The following is a 16506-nucleotide window of genomic DNA, read 5'->3' on the forward strand; positions in this document are numbered from 1 at the left end:
TCCCTGCCCGTCCCCGCAGCAGCCCCGATGCTGCTGGAGCAATTGGCTCTGACAGAGCCAACAGCACGGCTGGGCTCCCTTTGGAACCCCTGCCTCCACGATGGCCACCGTGGTTACCGGAAGCTGGGGAGGAAGGGATCTGGCAGCTGAAGGAGAGAAGAACAAGCAAAACGAGTGAGGGTCCCGGGAGATGCTTCTGTGGCTGCGAATCGGTGCTCAGCTGGGCTCACTCACTTGCAGTTCTGGCAGATGCACTGACCATGAAGACCAGTCCGGTGGCTTCCTGCGAGCCCGGCCAGGAGGCGCCCGTGAGTGCACTGGTACTTGTCTCTGCCACGTGCTCTCCGCTCCTCTCCTCTCTGAGGCTCCGTCCGCTAAGGGGCGGTGAATTCCTTCCCTTAGTGTCTGGGCCCAACCTACAAGCTCTCCTGGCCACGGAGACCGGCTGATGGCGGGCACGCAGGGTGTGCGCAGGTGTGCGGCTCCAGCGGGTGGAGGGGGGAAAGGGGCAGAGTAGAGGCAGTGAGCAGAGGACACATGACACAGAGTGCTGGGGAGGAGGGGGTCAAAGGCCCCTGGCCCCAAAAAGCACAGAAAATTGAAGATCGACCGACATGACCCGGATCCCTGAGCTCAAACAGCTCTCCATGACGCAGAACTTTTTAGGACCTCCCAGCAGCTCTGTGACAACCTCAGCCTCACCGTACCCTCCTCAGAGGCTGGAAGTAAGAAAAGCACAGGAACCTGCTTGCAGACCATAAACTCCTGCAAATAAGCACCAGTTTTTATCATTATCTTTCAGCATGTTTCCCCCTTGCTGCCTTGTTCACAGACTGGCCTGTCTCTTTTCCCTTTCAGAGCGAAGTTCACTTTGGTAAGTGGAGGGGGCAGGGGAGTCGGAGAGAAGAGGGAGGGAGGGGAGAGGGGGGAGGATGGAGGGAGAGGGAGGGGGGAGGATGGAGGGAGGGGGTGGGGTGGGGGTGGAGGAGGGGGAGGGGGAGGGGGAGGATGGAGGGAGGGGGAGGGGTGGGGGGAGGATGGAGGGAGGGGGAGGGGGAGGGGGAGGATGGAGGGAGGGTGGGTTTGTCGTCAGGATTCCTCCTCCCTATGAACCCTGTCTGCTCCACAAACCTGCATGTGAATAAACAGCTTCTCCTCCAAACTCCAAAGTTCTCATTGACCTTCTCCTGGAAATTAACCCACAGTCTCCGATGCAGAGAAGACTTTTTCTGGGCAAAGACCCTTCAGGCAAGTGGGTCTCACCTTGGCTGCACGGCAGCACCAGGGAAGCTTTAAAAAACATGGGTGCCTGCATCTCACACCCCAAAATGATGACATGTTGTCATGGGGCAAGGGGCGGCCTGGGCCTCGGGACTCCTTTTAAATTTCCTGTCCAGGTGAGTCTGAGGTGAGGCCAGGGAGGAGAGTCGTCGTGGCTCCACTCCTGGGGTCTAACACCAAGCCTGGGGGAGAGCTGGGAGGGCTGCGGGAGCCCCAGGAACACGGGGCCAGGCCCGTGAGTCCTGCTGATCACTCCAGACAGGCCCCAACACACACCCACACACCACGCACATGCACGTCCGCACAACCGTCCTCACACACGTACACGTGTGTACACACACAGACACGTGTACATTCACATGCACACATGGGTTGTGGAACCCTAGCTGTGGTGTGCTCTCTGGGACTGTGAAATATGTGAGAAGGACAGTTAAAACCAGTTGTTCCGCAGCGTCCAATAAACGGGTTGAGGATGCCCTGCCCCCACTCACGTGGGCCCGGAATCGGGTCCCATCCCGTGAGGCCCAGCGAGCCTCTCTGCCGGGTGAAAACAGACGGCAGCCCGACCGTATGGAATGGCTGGACGTCCGGATGTGCTTCTGATGGATGCTCCTGCCTTCCCCTCACGGGGCCTTGCGGTCAGCCCGTGGCGGAGGCCCTGGTGCTGCGGCCCCGTGGGAAGTGGGAGGGATGGGGGCTGGGCCTGGGACTCTTCAGGGGCAGAGCAGGGGACTTCAGACAGCATCAGGGCAGACCTGGAAACCGAACAGGAACCTTGGGGCTGGAGACGGGGGCGCACTGGCGAGTCCCACATGAGGCCGGGGCAGCCTTTTCCCAGCGGGTGGGGCACCAGCACGGCGGGCCCCCATCCAGCCAACTAGCCAAATGGCTCAGACCTGCTCTTAGAAAGAAATGGCCCAGGCAGCTCGCAGGTCGGCCGTTTCAGCAGCGGCGGACACTGCCGTGCTACCATCCTTGGTCAAGACTGGCTTCAACGCTCAGGCCAGACCACAGCCCCACGAGGATGGACCACGCCCGGCTTGAGACCAGCACACAGCTGGCACAGAGCAGGCGTCACAGGACAGGGTGGCCACACGCACAGTCCTGACCGGGACGTTCCTGAGAGCGACGGCGGTCGTGGTGCCGGGAAGACAGAGCCCGGTACACGGCCCTCCACCGACGAACTACTGACCAGAAAGAATGGAGGTGCTGTTTGTCGACGTTGTCAGATGTTATTCACGAGAAGAGAAGGTATCAGAATCAAATTACGTGTCAACGCTGAGATTGTCCTGTTGCTGATTTAAGCTGCAGAGAGAAGGTGCACCTCTTTCATGGCAGCGTCGGACGGGCCACAGGTGGGCCCTGCGCTCCGCGCTCAGTGCCGGGCAGCTGGGTGCACCTCGCGGTCCCAGGGCCCTGGCGCGGTCCGTGGAACACCCGTTCCTGGGTGGAAACGGCCACCACTTGTAATGCCGCAAACATTTGGAGCTCTCAAAGGCCAGTTAACAAACGTGCAGGGCCCTGGAGACAGCTCAGGGGCCTACAGAAGTTTAAGCTGAATGGATAAAACAGTGCCCCGGGGAGGGATCCTATTTCATTGCTTACGACAGGCTTTTAGACACATCACTTTTCTACCAGCAAGGATGCTTTCCTTCCTTAAAAAACTAAAAGGAGAACTACCGTATGACCCAGCAATCCCGCTACTGGGCATGTACCCAGAGAAAACCGTAATTCAAAGAGACACATGCACCCCCCGTTTCTCTGCAGCACTATTTACAATAGCCCCGTCACGGAAGCAACCTAAATGCCCATCGTCAGACGAATGGATAAAGAAGATGTGGTACATATACACAATGGAATATTACTCAGCCATAAAAAGGAACGAAACTGGGTCATTTGTAGAGATGTGGATGGACCTAGAGACTGCCACACAGAGTGAAGGTTGCCAGAAAGAGAAATACAGATATCGTATACTAACGCATATATGCGGAACCTAGAAAAATGGTACAGATGAACCGGTCTGCAGGGCAGGAATAGAGACACGGATGTAGAGGACAAACGTATGGACACCAAGGGGGGAAAGTGGCGGGGGGCGGGGGGTGGTGGTGGTGGTATGAACTGGGAGATTGGGATTGACATGTAGACACAAATAAGTATAAAATGGATGACTAATAAGAACCAGCTATATAAAAAATAAATAAGATAAATAAATAAATAAATAAAAAGGATGTTTTCCTCTGCGGTCTTACTCCTAGAAACATTATCTCCTGCCAACCGCCAGCGACTGCTCTACAATCGGGTCCATCTCAGGAACAGACACTAGAGCAGAACCCGCAGCCCTGCCCGCGTTGGGGGGTCCGCTTGGTGTTGTCCCTGCCCCTCCCTGGCCAGGTGCCCCGGCTCAGGCGCGCGTGCAGACGGCACAAGGGCACAGTCGCACTCCCGGTTCACGTGTAGCAGCGCTTCCCTCTGGATAGACGGGTGCGGCCCCTGACTCCCCACGGGCCTCACACGCTCCCTGGCGCTGGGAGTTGCCTGTGGTCTTCTGCACGTTGGGCCTGGTTCCTGAACGCTTGGTCCTGCTTCTCGGTCTCCCAGGTTATCAGCAGGAGGGGGAGGCATTCTTCCTCTGCTCCTTTTTTTTTTTTTTTCGGTGTGTTCTTTTCTGCAGTGTTTTTTGTCTACGAGGTCCCAAGTGGCTCTGCCCGCAGAGACGAGAAGTGGAAGTCTGTGGCCTGCCCCCTGGAGCTGTTGTGAGGACGCAGCATGCCAGGGTGTGTGTGTGGGGGGGAGGGGTTTCCCACAGGAGTCTGGGGCGTAACTGGGATTTGCGGGTTTGGAGATCGCTCCTGTGCTATCCCACCCACTCCTCTCCAGGGACAGGGCAGACGTGCCAGCGCCCTCGGGCCCCAGCCCTGTGTGCACAGGGCCTCCCGCTGCTGGCGAGGAATCCTCTCCCTGCTCTCCGTCTCCCCCTCTCGGCTTCCCCGCTGTACCCCCTCCTCATTGTGAAACAGGCAACACGCTGGCATCTACATCACCCACCTCACCAGCTTTGGAAAGACAATGACCTTCACACTTTTTTCACATGACTTAACGGTAAGAAATACACTGAGCTGGTGACCAGGACATACCTAGTCGGAAGGCAGCTGCCAGCCAAGTTCATGGTCCCCTGTGGGTCTCCGTCTCTCTCCCATGTCCTGGTCCAGACGGTACATTTTTAGGCCCTTCCCACCTGCATGGCCCTCCGTGGCCTGACCCCTGGGCCACCTCTCCTGCCGCCCTTCCTGGCCACCGGCTGCATTACGGGAGCGCCCTCGTTCCCACCTTCACTTCCTCACTTCCCCTGTCCCGGCTGGTTTAAGGCCACCTCTTCCGGGAGGGCCTCCCTGATTGCTGAGCAGAGAGCCCACACCACCGCCCAGCATGTCGGCCTGGAACCCTGCCCGGCTGCCCAGTTCCTGTTTCTTACATGTCTCCCTCCACCCGCACGTGGTCCTGGGGGCAGAGTGCTCAGTAAGTCCTTCCTGAGCGGCCGTCCACGGCCCGGAGCTGGGGGCTGGCCGGACTTCCGCACAGGGTTCCCCCCATGGGGTCCCCTCCTCCCAGTTAGGACTAGTGTGTTTCGTAACAGCAGGTGTAACGCTTGGGTGTGTCTGCTCTGTTCCTCACACACGGTTCCAGGCCAAGCTGGGGGCACGGCTTGTAGGAGGGACTGAGGGGTGCGGGCAGCGGGGGTGCTCTGTGCCCAGCCTAGAGCCGGAGCCTCCTTGAGCCTGTGACGGAGACACAGGGGCGTCATGTCGCTATGATTCTTTCTCCTTTCCACTTCAAGGACCCCAGTACTTCCCCCTCTTCAAGACAACGTGGCGTTAACTTGGACGGAGCTTCCGAGAGGCTTCTCCCTGCTAAGCTCCTCCCTCTTTTCAGAAGGGGCTCCATCCCAGGTGGTCCCACTTATCTGCAGCACCCTGGCAGCAGGAGAGGCATGTTTTTATTTAAATAATTTCACTCTTCGCTGTCAAGTCTCAATTCCTGCACGTCCTCCTCGGTGATGAACTAACCACGGGCCTGAAATCCGCAACACTTAGCCCGCGGCTGCCGCGTACATTGGCGTCTCTCTGTGCTCCACAGGGACCTTCTTGACCCTGGAAACCGCAACCTGCAAGACGAGGTGTTGAGTCCCTAATAAGGAAGAGGAGGGAGCTGGCGCCTGGTCCTGAGGCCGCCTTCACCAGCCCTGGGGCATGAGAGCCTCCACCCCTGTTCTGTCCAGGCCCTTGGGGGCCGGGGAAGGGTCCCTCCGGCCGTCCACCCACTTCCATCATGAGGTCCAGAACCAGGCCCTCCTCCTTGGGTGCTGCAGGAGCATCTGGAATGTGTTGGAAGCTGGACGGAAGGCTCCAAGTCCACGGAGCTGGCCGCACACATTTGTCCTGCGGTTGTAACAAGACATTAACACATGCGAAGACTTCAGAAGGACGGCGAGGGTGGACGTTGTTAGCATTTGCCGTAAAGATCGAATTCGCATCTTATTCCCCACTTGGCCAGGGCGTCGGCACCACCAACCCACCGCATGTTTGGGGTAAAGCGTCCGTCTCTAGGCTGAGCAGACAGAACCGAGGAGATTCCCCGGGAGCTGCCTGTGGTCCTGGTGCAGCCCTGCTCGTGGCCCCAGCAGGAGACGCCCTCCCGGGAGAGACTCCAAGGATAATACAGACGCATCGTCTATTTACTGGGCTGACGGTAGGGAGAGGAGGGAAACGCAGGCAAGAACCGAAGAGGAAGCACGGCAGGCCGTTCCCACGCCGTGTACGCCCTGCGCTGGGAAAGAAGCCAGGTGCTGCTCCCAGCTCACCGCCCGTCGGGGGGACGGAAACCGAAGACCCCCACCCTGGGTGCCGCGTCAGGGGCCACTGAGCACCTCACGTGAGCTGAGCCCATGTCTGAGCCCACATCCTCATGATGGCTGCCCCGTGGGACCAGCGCCATTGCTCTCGGTCTCAGGGAGGCCCAGGCCTCCTGGTGGGTGTGGGGCGAGGCTGGGCTCGGAGCCAGGACCGTGGGGGGAAATAAGGGCGGGCAGAGGGTCTGCCAGCCTCTGGCTCATTCATCTTCAAATCCAAAATGACAGCACGTGCTAATGCCGGGTGGCAGGTACCTGTACACACGCACGCGCGCGCGCGCACACACACACACACACACACACACACACACACTTTTTAAAATCTAGAATGTTGGGACTCGGGGTGGCGCAGTGGTTAAGAATCCGCCTGCCAATGCAGGGGACACATGGGTTCGAGCCCTGGTCCAGGAAGATCCCACATGCCGCGGAGCAACTAAGCCTGTGCGCCACAACTACTGAGCCCGTGAGCCACAACTACTGAGCCTGCGCTCTAGAGCCTGCGGACCACAACTACTGAAGCCTCTGAGTCACAACTACTGAAGCCCGTGCGCCTAGAGCCTGTGCTCCGCAACAAGAGAAGTCACTGCAATGAGAAACCCGCGTGCAGCAGCGAAGAGCCAACACAGCCAAAAATAAAAAAATAAATACAATTTAAAAAACATCTAGAATGTTTGAAATGATGTTTGGCTGGGAGGCACAGTGGGAGCCGGGGGGCCGGGCAGGGGCAGGTAATGACGCAGGGGCTCAAAGAATGTCCTCAGGTCTCGTGGCCAGGCCTGCGTTCCTGGTCCACCTGTATCCCTCCTGCTCCTTTCCACTGCCCCCCACACCTGCTCTGGGCCAGCCACAGGCCCCGGAGGCTGAGCAAAGAAATGAGGGGTCATTACCTACTACACCACCTGGGTGTGTCTTTCTGCAGGAAGGCCCGCGCTCCCTGGGATGGCACGTTCCCCCTCGGCCCCTGGGGCACTGTTCCCTCCAGCCCAGCTCCAGCTCAGCCAGGAAGCTGGGGAGGGGGGCAGAAGGGCCGGGGAGAAGGGAGGGGTGGCAGCAGGACCAGGTGGACTGGCGGCTACCCTGCGGGGAGGTAGCTCTCGGCAGCGAAGCCCAAAGTGGAGGCTTCAGAGCAGCTGGGGCTCGGAGAGCTCAGTTCTGCAGGTGAGGCCATGGGCCTCTGGGGTTTTTCCTCTCTTCTCCTTTTTTAATTGAAGTATGGTTGCTGTACAATATTATCTGAGTTACAGGTGTACAATACAGTGATTTGCAATTTTTAAAGGTTATATTCCATTTATAGTTATAAAATATTGACTATATTCCCTGTGGTGTACAATATATCCTTGCAGTTTATTTACGTTATACATAATAGTTTGTCCTTCTTAATCTCCTACCCCTATCGTGACCCTCCCCTTTGCCCTCTCCCTACTGGTAACCACTAGTTTGTTCTCTACATCTGCAAGTCTGCTTCTTTTTGGTTATATTCACTAGTTTGTTGTATTTTTTAGACTTCACATATAAGCGATGTCAAATGGTATTTGTCTTTCTCTGTCTGGCTTATTTCACTTAGCATAATGCCTTCCAAGTCTATCCATGTTGCTGCAAATGGAAACATTTCATTCTTTTTTATGGCTGAGTAATATTCCATTGTGCATATATGTACCACATCTTCTTTATTCATTTGTCTGTTGACAGACACTTAGGTTTCTTCCATATCTTGGAAATTGTAAATAATGCTGCCATGAATATTGGGGTGCATGTGTCTTTTCAAATTAGTGTTTTTGGTGGGTTTTTTCCAGATATATACCCAGGAGTGGAACTGCTGGGTCATATGGTAGTTCTGTTTCAGTTTTTTGAGAAACATCAGTACTGTTTTCCATAGTGGCTGCACCAATATGCTTTCGTACCAACAGCGCACAAGGGCTCCCTTTTCTCCACATCCTCACCAACGTTTGTTATCTGTGTTCTTTTTGATGATGGCCATTCTGACCGGTGTAAAGTGAAATCTCACCGTGGTTTTGATTTGATTTCCCTTAGGATTAGTGATGTTGAGCATCTTTTCATATGCTTGTTGGCCATCTGCACTTCCTCTTTAGAAAAACGTCTATTCAGTTCTTCTGCACATTTTAAAATCAGGTAGTATGCTTTTTTGATGTTGAATTGTACGAGCTGTTTATATATTTTGGATATTAAACCCTTATTGCTCATAACATTTGCAAATATTTTCTCCCATTTAGGTTGTCTTTTAGGGTCTTCTTGTGTTTTCAACAAGAGTCACAGGAAGCTCTGATGCACAGTGAGGTCTGGAAACCACAGCCTAAGGGGCCTTAACTAGAAAGAACCACAGGCAGAGGTAAAAAAGATATCAGAGTCCTTTTCTAGCCGGGGGAAAGGGGGTGCCTGTAGGAAGGAATGCTGACAGGCTGGTGAGGCCAGAGCAACCTGCATTCGGGCAGCAAACCCAGCCCAGCGTGGATTCGACGTGGATCTGAGTCCTGGAGCTTCCGGCTGCGTCCACCTCCCTGAAGGGCCCTCTGCACTCTTGTGGACCCTGCTGTGGTCACTGTTACACTGCAATCACACACGCTCTTGCACGTGTGGTCCAGGACACGCAGACAGGGGTGTTCACCACGGGGCTGCCGCACGTGCTGGACCATGTGAGTGGGGCGAAGGAAGCCTCGAGAGCTCCAGCCTCCCAGACACACGGTGAAGGGAAGAGGAAAGAGGGACTCAGAGCCGTGTGTCATTTATGCTTTAAAAAGAGACACGCAGGTGCGTTCAAGAAACTGTAACTTGAACCCCTCTGGGAGGTGACCTGGGGTGTGGACTCGAAGAAGAGAGGCTCCCTGATGCTGGGCCTTTTCTTCTCTTCCTTTGGAGTTTTGAACCAAGAGGTTATATCATCTTCTCAAAAGACAGTAAGTATCAAAAGACAGTAAGTACACCTTGTATAAATAACAGGGCCTCTGACGCCAGGCCCAGGGCTCCTGTCTGCCACCAGGGAGAGCTGCAAGTTCCGACCTGGCCAGACTCGGCCTATTGGCCAGCCAGGGGCCGGCACATGCCCCCTTGGGCTGCCGCAGGATGGATGGTTTTTGGTTTTTTTTGCGGTACGCGGGCCTCTCACTGCCGTGGCCCCTCCCGTTGCGGAGCACAGGCTCCGGACGCGCAGGCTCAGCGGCCATGGCTCACGGGCCCAGCCGCTCCGCGGCACGTGGGATCTTCCCGGACCGGGGCACGAACCCGTGTCCCCTGCATCGGCAGGCGGACTCTCAACCACTGTGCCATCAGGGAAGCCCCGGATGGTTTTGATAAAGCTGCACATGGAATATGTATGATGCTGCTGTCAATGGTAGACAGAATCTGGAGATTCGGGCAAAAGTACTATTACTTAGTGACTTGTATCACATGGCGTTTCTTTGCATTGAAAAGACAATTGCTATTATATTTTTACCCAGTAAAACAAAGGGTTGCATTATCGTTAGGTTCCTAACAAGTCAGCCCCTCGTCTCTTTCATCTGCAAATGGGGGAGGGGCAGGGCCAGAGTGATGTCCGATGCTCGGCCTCGCAGCCCCTACAGTCTGCTCAGGACAAGATGCTCGGAGCACCCGCGTGCCTCCAGGGCGCGGAACAGACGCTCTGCGTCCGGGGACAGGCCACTGATGTCCGTGCCTCCGCCCCGTGCTCCGGCCAGGCAGCGTGTCGGGGCCCCTTGGGCTGTCCTTGCTGGCTCTGCGACCACCTGGCACGCAGCAGGTGCTGACACTGATGCCCCCCAACTCCCTGGGTCCTCACCATGGGCACTCAGCAGGCTCTGACTCTCCTGCAGGCCCAGCGAGGTGGCCTGGCCACGTGAGCGGCCGCGCGGTCACCGTGACAGCCGCCTTCTAGTACCCGTGCTGGAGGCCCTGTGCCCGGAGCTGTCTCTGTCCCCTTTCACAGAGCAGGGGACCTAGGAGGGAGGCAGGTGACCAGGACCGGCTGGCACACTTTTTCTGTAAAGGGCCACGCGCTAAGTATTTCAGGCCTTGTGGCTCAGCTGGCGCTGCTGTTACTAAGCTGCAGACGATGTGTAAAAGGAACGGGCGGGGCTCGGTCCTAACGACTTATCTACCGACAGTGAAATCTGAATTCCATATAATCCTCACATGTCACAAAATACCATTCCTCTTGTGATTTAACCAGGAGGTTGCGAAGCAGCTGGCCCCCACCTCCTGTGACTCCCTCCTCGACGGGGCCTCCCAGGAGGGCAAGGCTGGGGGGCTGTTATGCTGGCCAGGCCACAGCCAGGGACCTTTCAAACCCTCCGGGAGAGAAGCCTGCCCTGGGCTTCTCCCCTCCCCACGCCTCCCTCTCCCCAGATTTTCTCTTCTTTGCATCTCCTTCCCAAGAGCCCATGTACTTCCCAGGGGCTCCTGGGTGGGGAGCGAGGAGAGGACAGGGGTGACAGAGAGGGAGGGAAGTGTGGGTCAGGGGACGGCCCCCCGGGCCTGGTCTGGCATTGAGCGAGGAGGGCATCCTCTGGCCAGGACCCCCTCAGCTGCAGCACAAGCCCAGCCTCCCTGCAGGCTGCAAGGACCCCCGAGGGCTGGATGTCAGGGCAAAGGGTCATCACAGGGCTGCCCGGGTAGGGCCGGCTGGGGTCTGGGACCCACGTTTCCAAGTGGGTCGGTTAGGAGAGCGGCCTCCCAACACCCGGAAGCCTTGAGCCCAGGGCCTGGCTGTTTGCTTTGGGGCTGTTATATCTGGGTTAAATTCCACCGTGAACAGTTCAGCGGGAAGCAGCACCGTTCCAGGGACGGTGTGGTCGGACAAGGCCCCTTGGCCCACACGCTGAGGACCAGGGCTGCTCCCGCGGGGTCAGGCCCATGTCCGCACGCTCCCCTGTGGGTCTGGAGCCCCCTCCCCAGAGCTGTCTGTGCTCCCGAGCTGCCTTGAGAGCCGCTGGGACCCGGGGGCCACCCGGGCTGGCACTTCTGCAGAGACCTGGCCCCACCCCGCTCTGGGCCGACGCTGGGGGCCCAGGAAGGCGTGGAGAGGCGGTGGGGGGCACGGGGGGCCCACCTTGCTCTTCTCCTGCTGCAGCTCGATCTGGATGTCGGTGAGCTTGGCCCGCAGCTCCTCGTTGGCGGCCTGCAGCGCCGCGAGGACCTCTGCCTTGTCCCCCTTGCTTCGGCCGCCCGCGCCCTTCTTGGACATGGTGAGGGTGGCCCGAGGGGCGCTCGGGGCCGGCCGCTCGTCTGGGCTGGGCTGTGCACGCCGAGCTGGGGCTCCGCTACATTTTCTCACTCACCTGGAGGGAAAGCACACCTGGTGAGCAGGCTGCGGCCGGCCTGAGCTCGGGGCTCCGCTACATTTTCTCACTCTCCGCCCGCCAGGTCACAGCCCAGGACCGCAGCGGCCTTCTGCGCGCTGCACAGCACCCCTGACGGGGACCCCCCCCACCGGAGCAAGAGCAAGTCCCCTGCCTCACACGTAACCAGCGCTTAATAAATGTTTGCTCTTTGCCTCTTTGGAATAAGACACCGGGGACCCAAAGTTGAGGCCCGCCTTTCATACAAGGGTGTGTGGCAGCCTGACGGTAGCAGTGGGTTAGAAACACCAGAGGCAGTGGCTGCTGGGACCCCTATAAACTTCACCTCGGAAGGGGTCACACCCTCAGCCCAGGTGCCCGAGCCAACTCGGCGGGTGAGCACGTGCCCTGGACCACTGGCAGCCAGCGCCCCGCCCCGGGCCGGCTCATCCATCACCCAGCCGTGTGCCCGAATCCGCTGCCCCCAGGCCTGGGGCCGCCCCTCCCCCATCCCGTGTCCTGGCGCCAGCGCAAGTGTGGGAGATGGGTGCATATGTACCAACTTTGCCCGGATGAAAAAGCGGAGGCAGGCTGAGTCCTGCTCTGCACTCTTTCCCTGCGACACCCCGTGCCTCAGTTTCCTCACCCACACAGAGAGACGCAAGAGTGCCCCCAGTGTCCCCCAAGGCCTCCATCCTGTGCTTTAGACACCCGTGCTGAGGTGCACAGCGGGTCCCATCCACCTGGTGAGGTTCTTCAAGGCCTGGTCTGGGAGGCCCTGGTCTGGGAGGTCCTGGGGGACCACTGGGACCACTGGCCAGGAGCTCTGGGTGGGGGGCCGTGCCGCCAGCCAGCCCTCAGCCTTCTGTGAGTGGGGACTCAGTGGGGCCCTGCAGTGTCCCCGGGCCCCGTCTCACAGCGACTACCCTGAACCAAGCCCCACGTCCCCCCCGTGACCCTCTCCGGCCTGTTCTCCACGCCATCTCACGAGCAACTGTGCCAGGACCCAGCCCTCCGGCCCTACCCTCCCACCTCCCCGTGTCCTGCCACAGATCACAGTGAATTCCCAGCGCCCGTGCAATTCACCAGCTGCGGTCCTCCCCAGCTGTTATTTACGTGATGTTTTCTGAAAATGGTCTTGTTATTCTTTACTTATCTTTAAATGAAACCCTGCGGGCCTTTCCCGGATAGAGAGGCAGCATCAGCAGCCGTCTAACAGGTAACGGAGGGCGGGGTGATATCGAGGGAGATGCCGGAGGTGGGGAGCCCCGCTGGACGGCAGCTGAGGGGCCCTCCGCGCCCCGCCCCCTCAGCCAGGCCCCTGCACTGCCCATCCTGCCTCCGGCTGGTCCAGAACACAGTCCACCTTTATTTCCTCCCAAGCGCTCGACGCAGACGGCGTCAGCTCTGGCTGGCTCAGACCCCCAGGGGCTGAGTGGCTTCCACCCTGGCCCTGGCCTCCCAGCACCGAGAGCTTTCGACGCAGTAGTGGATCTTCAGCCCCAGCCTGGCATCTCCCTAAAGGCAAGTTCACAGTTTTCTCCAACATCCGTTTGGGCACAAATACGGTAAGTGTCTTGAACTCATTATTTATGGAAACGAATGTAGACAAAGGAAGTCTCCCCAGAGCCCGCTGGGAGCACATGAGGGGTCCCACCCGCCCGCGGCCCAGGCAGGGCGTCCAGGGCCGCTCCCCCTTCCCCGGGCCAGGCTCTTCCTCGGGGGGTGCTTTTCAGGGCGACTCTGGGGGGCGGCGCGGGGGTCTCCCCCTCCCCCCCCCCCCCGCATCCTACTTGCACTGAACGCGTCCGCTCTGAGCCTTCGGAGAGCGAGCACGTTGGTAGACGGAGCCACCACAACCCCACGGGCGCCACCGCCCGCATTAGAGGGAGACGGGGCTCCCGTGACGTGGAGGCCACGTGTGCCCGGGCAGCTCCGGGGTCCCCTGGTCCCCGTTACGTGCTTCTCTGCACCCCGTGGCTTCGCCGCACACACCCCCACACCCACAAAGCACCAGCTTCAACGATTACATACAGTCTCACGGATGCTATGTACGTAACACATGCTTCCGTGTCCCTCCTGCCACCCCGGGAGAAAGAAAGGGCGGGCGGAGGGGAGACAGAGGCCTTGGGAGGGGTGAGGTCTCGGCCGGCACTGCAAAGCCCTCCGCCTCGGGGACGCCGGGGGCTTCAGCCGGCTCGTGCCAGGGCTGTGCTCCCGTCCGAGGAGGCCCGTGATTAGCCAGCGGGAGCGCAGCCCGAGGGGCCGCAGCGGGGCCGTCTGAGAAGGACACCGCGGGCACCCACTGGACAGGGCCCTTGTGACCACCCTGTCTGCCCAGCGTGGGCCTGGATCCGCTCGGGGGCTGCATCCACCAGGGCTCAGCCCCACCGCTCCCTGCCAAGGGCTCTCCCTCCCTGGCCGAGACCCTCAGGCCCGCCCGCGAAGCCCAAGCTGCCCGCCCAGGGTGGGCCCTCACAGCAGCTGACGGGCCAAGGGCCGAGCACGGACCCTGCAGGGATGGCGGTCACAGGTCACAGCAGGCGGGGCCGCCTGCACGGAGACTGGATGATGCTGGGTGGTCAGGGTGGGGACTGGGGGGCGTGCCTGGGCCTCCCTTGGGGAAACTGGAGCAGCTTGCTAAGCGCAGCCGCAGCCGCAGGGGCTCCACCGCCTGCCCCCCTTCCTCTCGGCCACCTCCCGTGATGGGGCGCCCACGCTAGGACCCACCCTCCCAGCACCTGCTCTCCTTCCAGTCAGGCCATCGCACCCCTGAGCCCCAGGCAGCCCTGCACACACCTCCCCAGCTCTGACAGCTCCGGGTGGCCACTCACGAACTTCCAAGGAGCCCTCCGCGGCCTCGGGGCCCAGCGCACGGAAGGCCTCGGGCTCTGCGGGGTGCTCCGGCCGCTGGGGGGACACTCCTACCAGGAAGCGCCACTGCCCTCTGCAGGGGTCGGAGCAGGGCTGCGCCAGCCCTACCCCCAGGTCCCGGGTGGGCCGGAGCTGTCCCCTCCACGTGGAGCCACAGCCCACGCTGTCCGAACTTCAGATGTGGAACCGCCCCCAGACTCAGGGTCAGGCCTCGCGCCTCCCGCCCGCTCAGTTCAAGGTTGGGAGCTGCGGTGCTGGTGCGTAGGGGAAGGGCGGTGTCCGACCGGCCACGCGTGGGGCGGTGACCAGGCTGCAGCCGCCTGATAAAGACTCACTGAAGCATCCTCAAGTCACGCTGCTCCCGTGATCGGAGTCTGCGTCGCAGCGCTGGGCGCCTTAAATCTTTGCCGTTGAATCAGATCCTCCCGAATACGAGTGTCGTGTGCCTACGTGGGAAGCCCAGGGTGCAGGAGGCGGGCGGGATTTCACCAAGTCCTCTCGTTCTCCCTGCACCAACCCAGCGCCCAGTGGAGACCCAGACCCACCGCGTTTGCCATGCTTTGGTCAGAAGTTGTTAAATTATCGGATCCATAGCGCAGTCTGTCCGCCTCTGTCTCGGGGTCTCCAAAGAGGTCATAAAACAAGCAGAAGAGGTCTGTCCTGATCTCTGTGAATAAGTCATTTTGTGTCGGGAGGGTTGAGGGAGGAGACAAAGCTCACGGCCAAGAGCATGTTTGTACCACGCAACGGTCGCCACAGGAAGCCGCTCCGTATGCCTGGCCCCCACCTGTCCTGCCGGCCTCCATCCAACGTTTCTCCACGTGGAGGCTCCGGGCTGCTGCGCTGCCCGCAACGTGCAGGTAGAAGGAAACCGCCAACAGGCAGACCGCAGCCAGGGTGACGCCCCAGCGATGGGTGAGCGGCCAGGGTCATAAAGGGGTTTTGACCGTGCAAAGCTGGCCGTATTTACATGGACTCTTTCTGGGTTAAGCAGTTTATCTACGGAGAAGAAAGGATGCACTTGATGCTTCTGATTTGTCAATTCCACGGAAATCCAAGGTGCGGGAGGCTGAGAGGCACCTGTCACATCCCACAGGGACCTCCAAAGTACAGGCCACGGGACCAATGGCCAGAGGAGGGGGCACAGGTCCAGGCCCCGGTGGCAGCGGGGCGGACACACAGGGCGCAGGCCGCGGGGCACTCAGACGGCTGGGGTGCGGGTTCCAGGTGCCTTCCTCCCCAGGCAGGGCCCTCACCTCACCGCGAGCCTGGCGGCAGGGCTGGCGAGGGTCTGTGGCTCAGAGCGGACACATTTCACTCCCTGGGACAGGCCAGCCGTGGGCCCTGGAGGAGCCCTGAAGAGACCCCTTTCCCTTAAAATTCATTTTTCTTGGAAAACATCAACACCCCCCAGAGAGGGAAATCCACTGGTCACGCAAGGCTGGATGTAAGTGTTGATCGAAGACTCTGACCCACGCCTGGAGACCTCCAGGAACAGGGAGAGCAGGGGGCGGGGTGGGGAAGCCCCCCAGCAGGGCCCGGCCTCCAGGAGGTGGGGCTGGAGAGTAGCACGGGCTCCAGGGGCTGCGGGGCGGTGCAGGGGCGCAGGCGGCGGCAGAGGGCTGCCCACCCAGGAAGCCCGGGGGGGCCTTCACCCCAGCCCTCCCATCGCCGACCCTGGGAACAGCGGACACCTGAGCATGCTGGGCCCTTCCCGCAGATGAAGGACGGGGGACGGTCCTCCGAAGAGCTCGCGGGGCAAAGAGGCTGAGGCTGAATCGACTTTCTAGGGGCCAGAGGCAGAGGTCAGGAGTCCGAGGGGCGCGCGCGAGGCTACAGCGTGAAGCTTCGTGGGGACCAGGGACCGGGGCAGCCCCAATGCAGCCACGCCAGCCATAGCGCCTGTGCCTGCAGGACACGACCCGGGGAGCCTTCGGTCAAGCGCCCCAAATTCCTGCACCCTGAGCCCCTAGCCACGAGCTCTCGTCCTGACGTCGGAACAGCTCTGAGCAAACAGGGCGGCAGTCCCTCTCCTCCCCCGCCCAGCAAGGAGGCCTCTGCCATCCTGTCCTGACCGCGAGGAGGACACGGCTGCCCGGCCCAGGTTTGCTCAGCTCAGCAAAAGGCCCAGAGAGGCTGCCGCGCACAGCACCCCGT

The 16506-nt window shown here is 59.9% G+C and overlaps 1 protein-coding gene across 39 annotated transcripts in view; it reads right to left on the bottom strand.

Annotated features, from left to right (window-relative positions):
- Positions 1-16506, bottom strand: part of JAKMIP3 (Janus kinase and microtubule interacting protein 3) — a 109650-nt gene that overhangs the window by 49956 nt on the left and 43188 nt on the right. For 35 of the 39 annotated variants that reach the window (XM_067023886.1, XM_067023915.1, XM_067023908.1 and 32 more), the window contains one exon: positions 11247-11475. The exons of the other annotated variants lie outside the window; for them this stretch is intronic. In XM_067023886.1, the coding sequence (XP_066879987.1) occupies positions 11247-11381 (135 nt within the window). In that variant the 5' untranslated portion in view covers positions 11382-11475. The remainder of the gene's footprint in view (positions 1-11246; positions 11476-16506) is intronic. 39 annotated transcript variants of the gene reach the window in all.

This window comes from Kogia breviceps, chromosome 2, assembly GCF_026419965.1.
Source record: "Kogia breviceps isolate mKogBre1 chromosome 2, mKogBre1 haplotype 1, whole genome shotgun sequence".
Taxonomy (NCBI): domain Eukaryota; kingdom Metazoa; phylum Chordata; class Mammalia; order Artiodactyla; family Physeteridae; genus Kogia; species Kogia breviceps.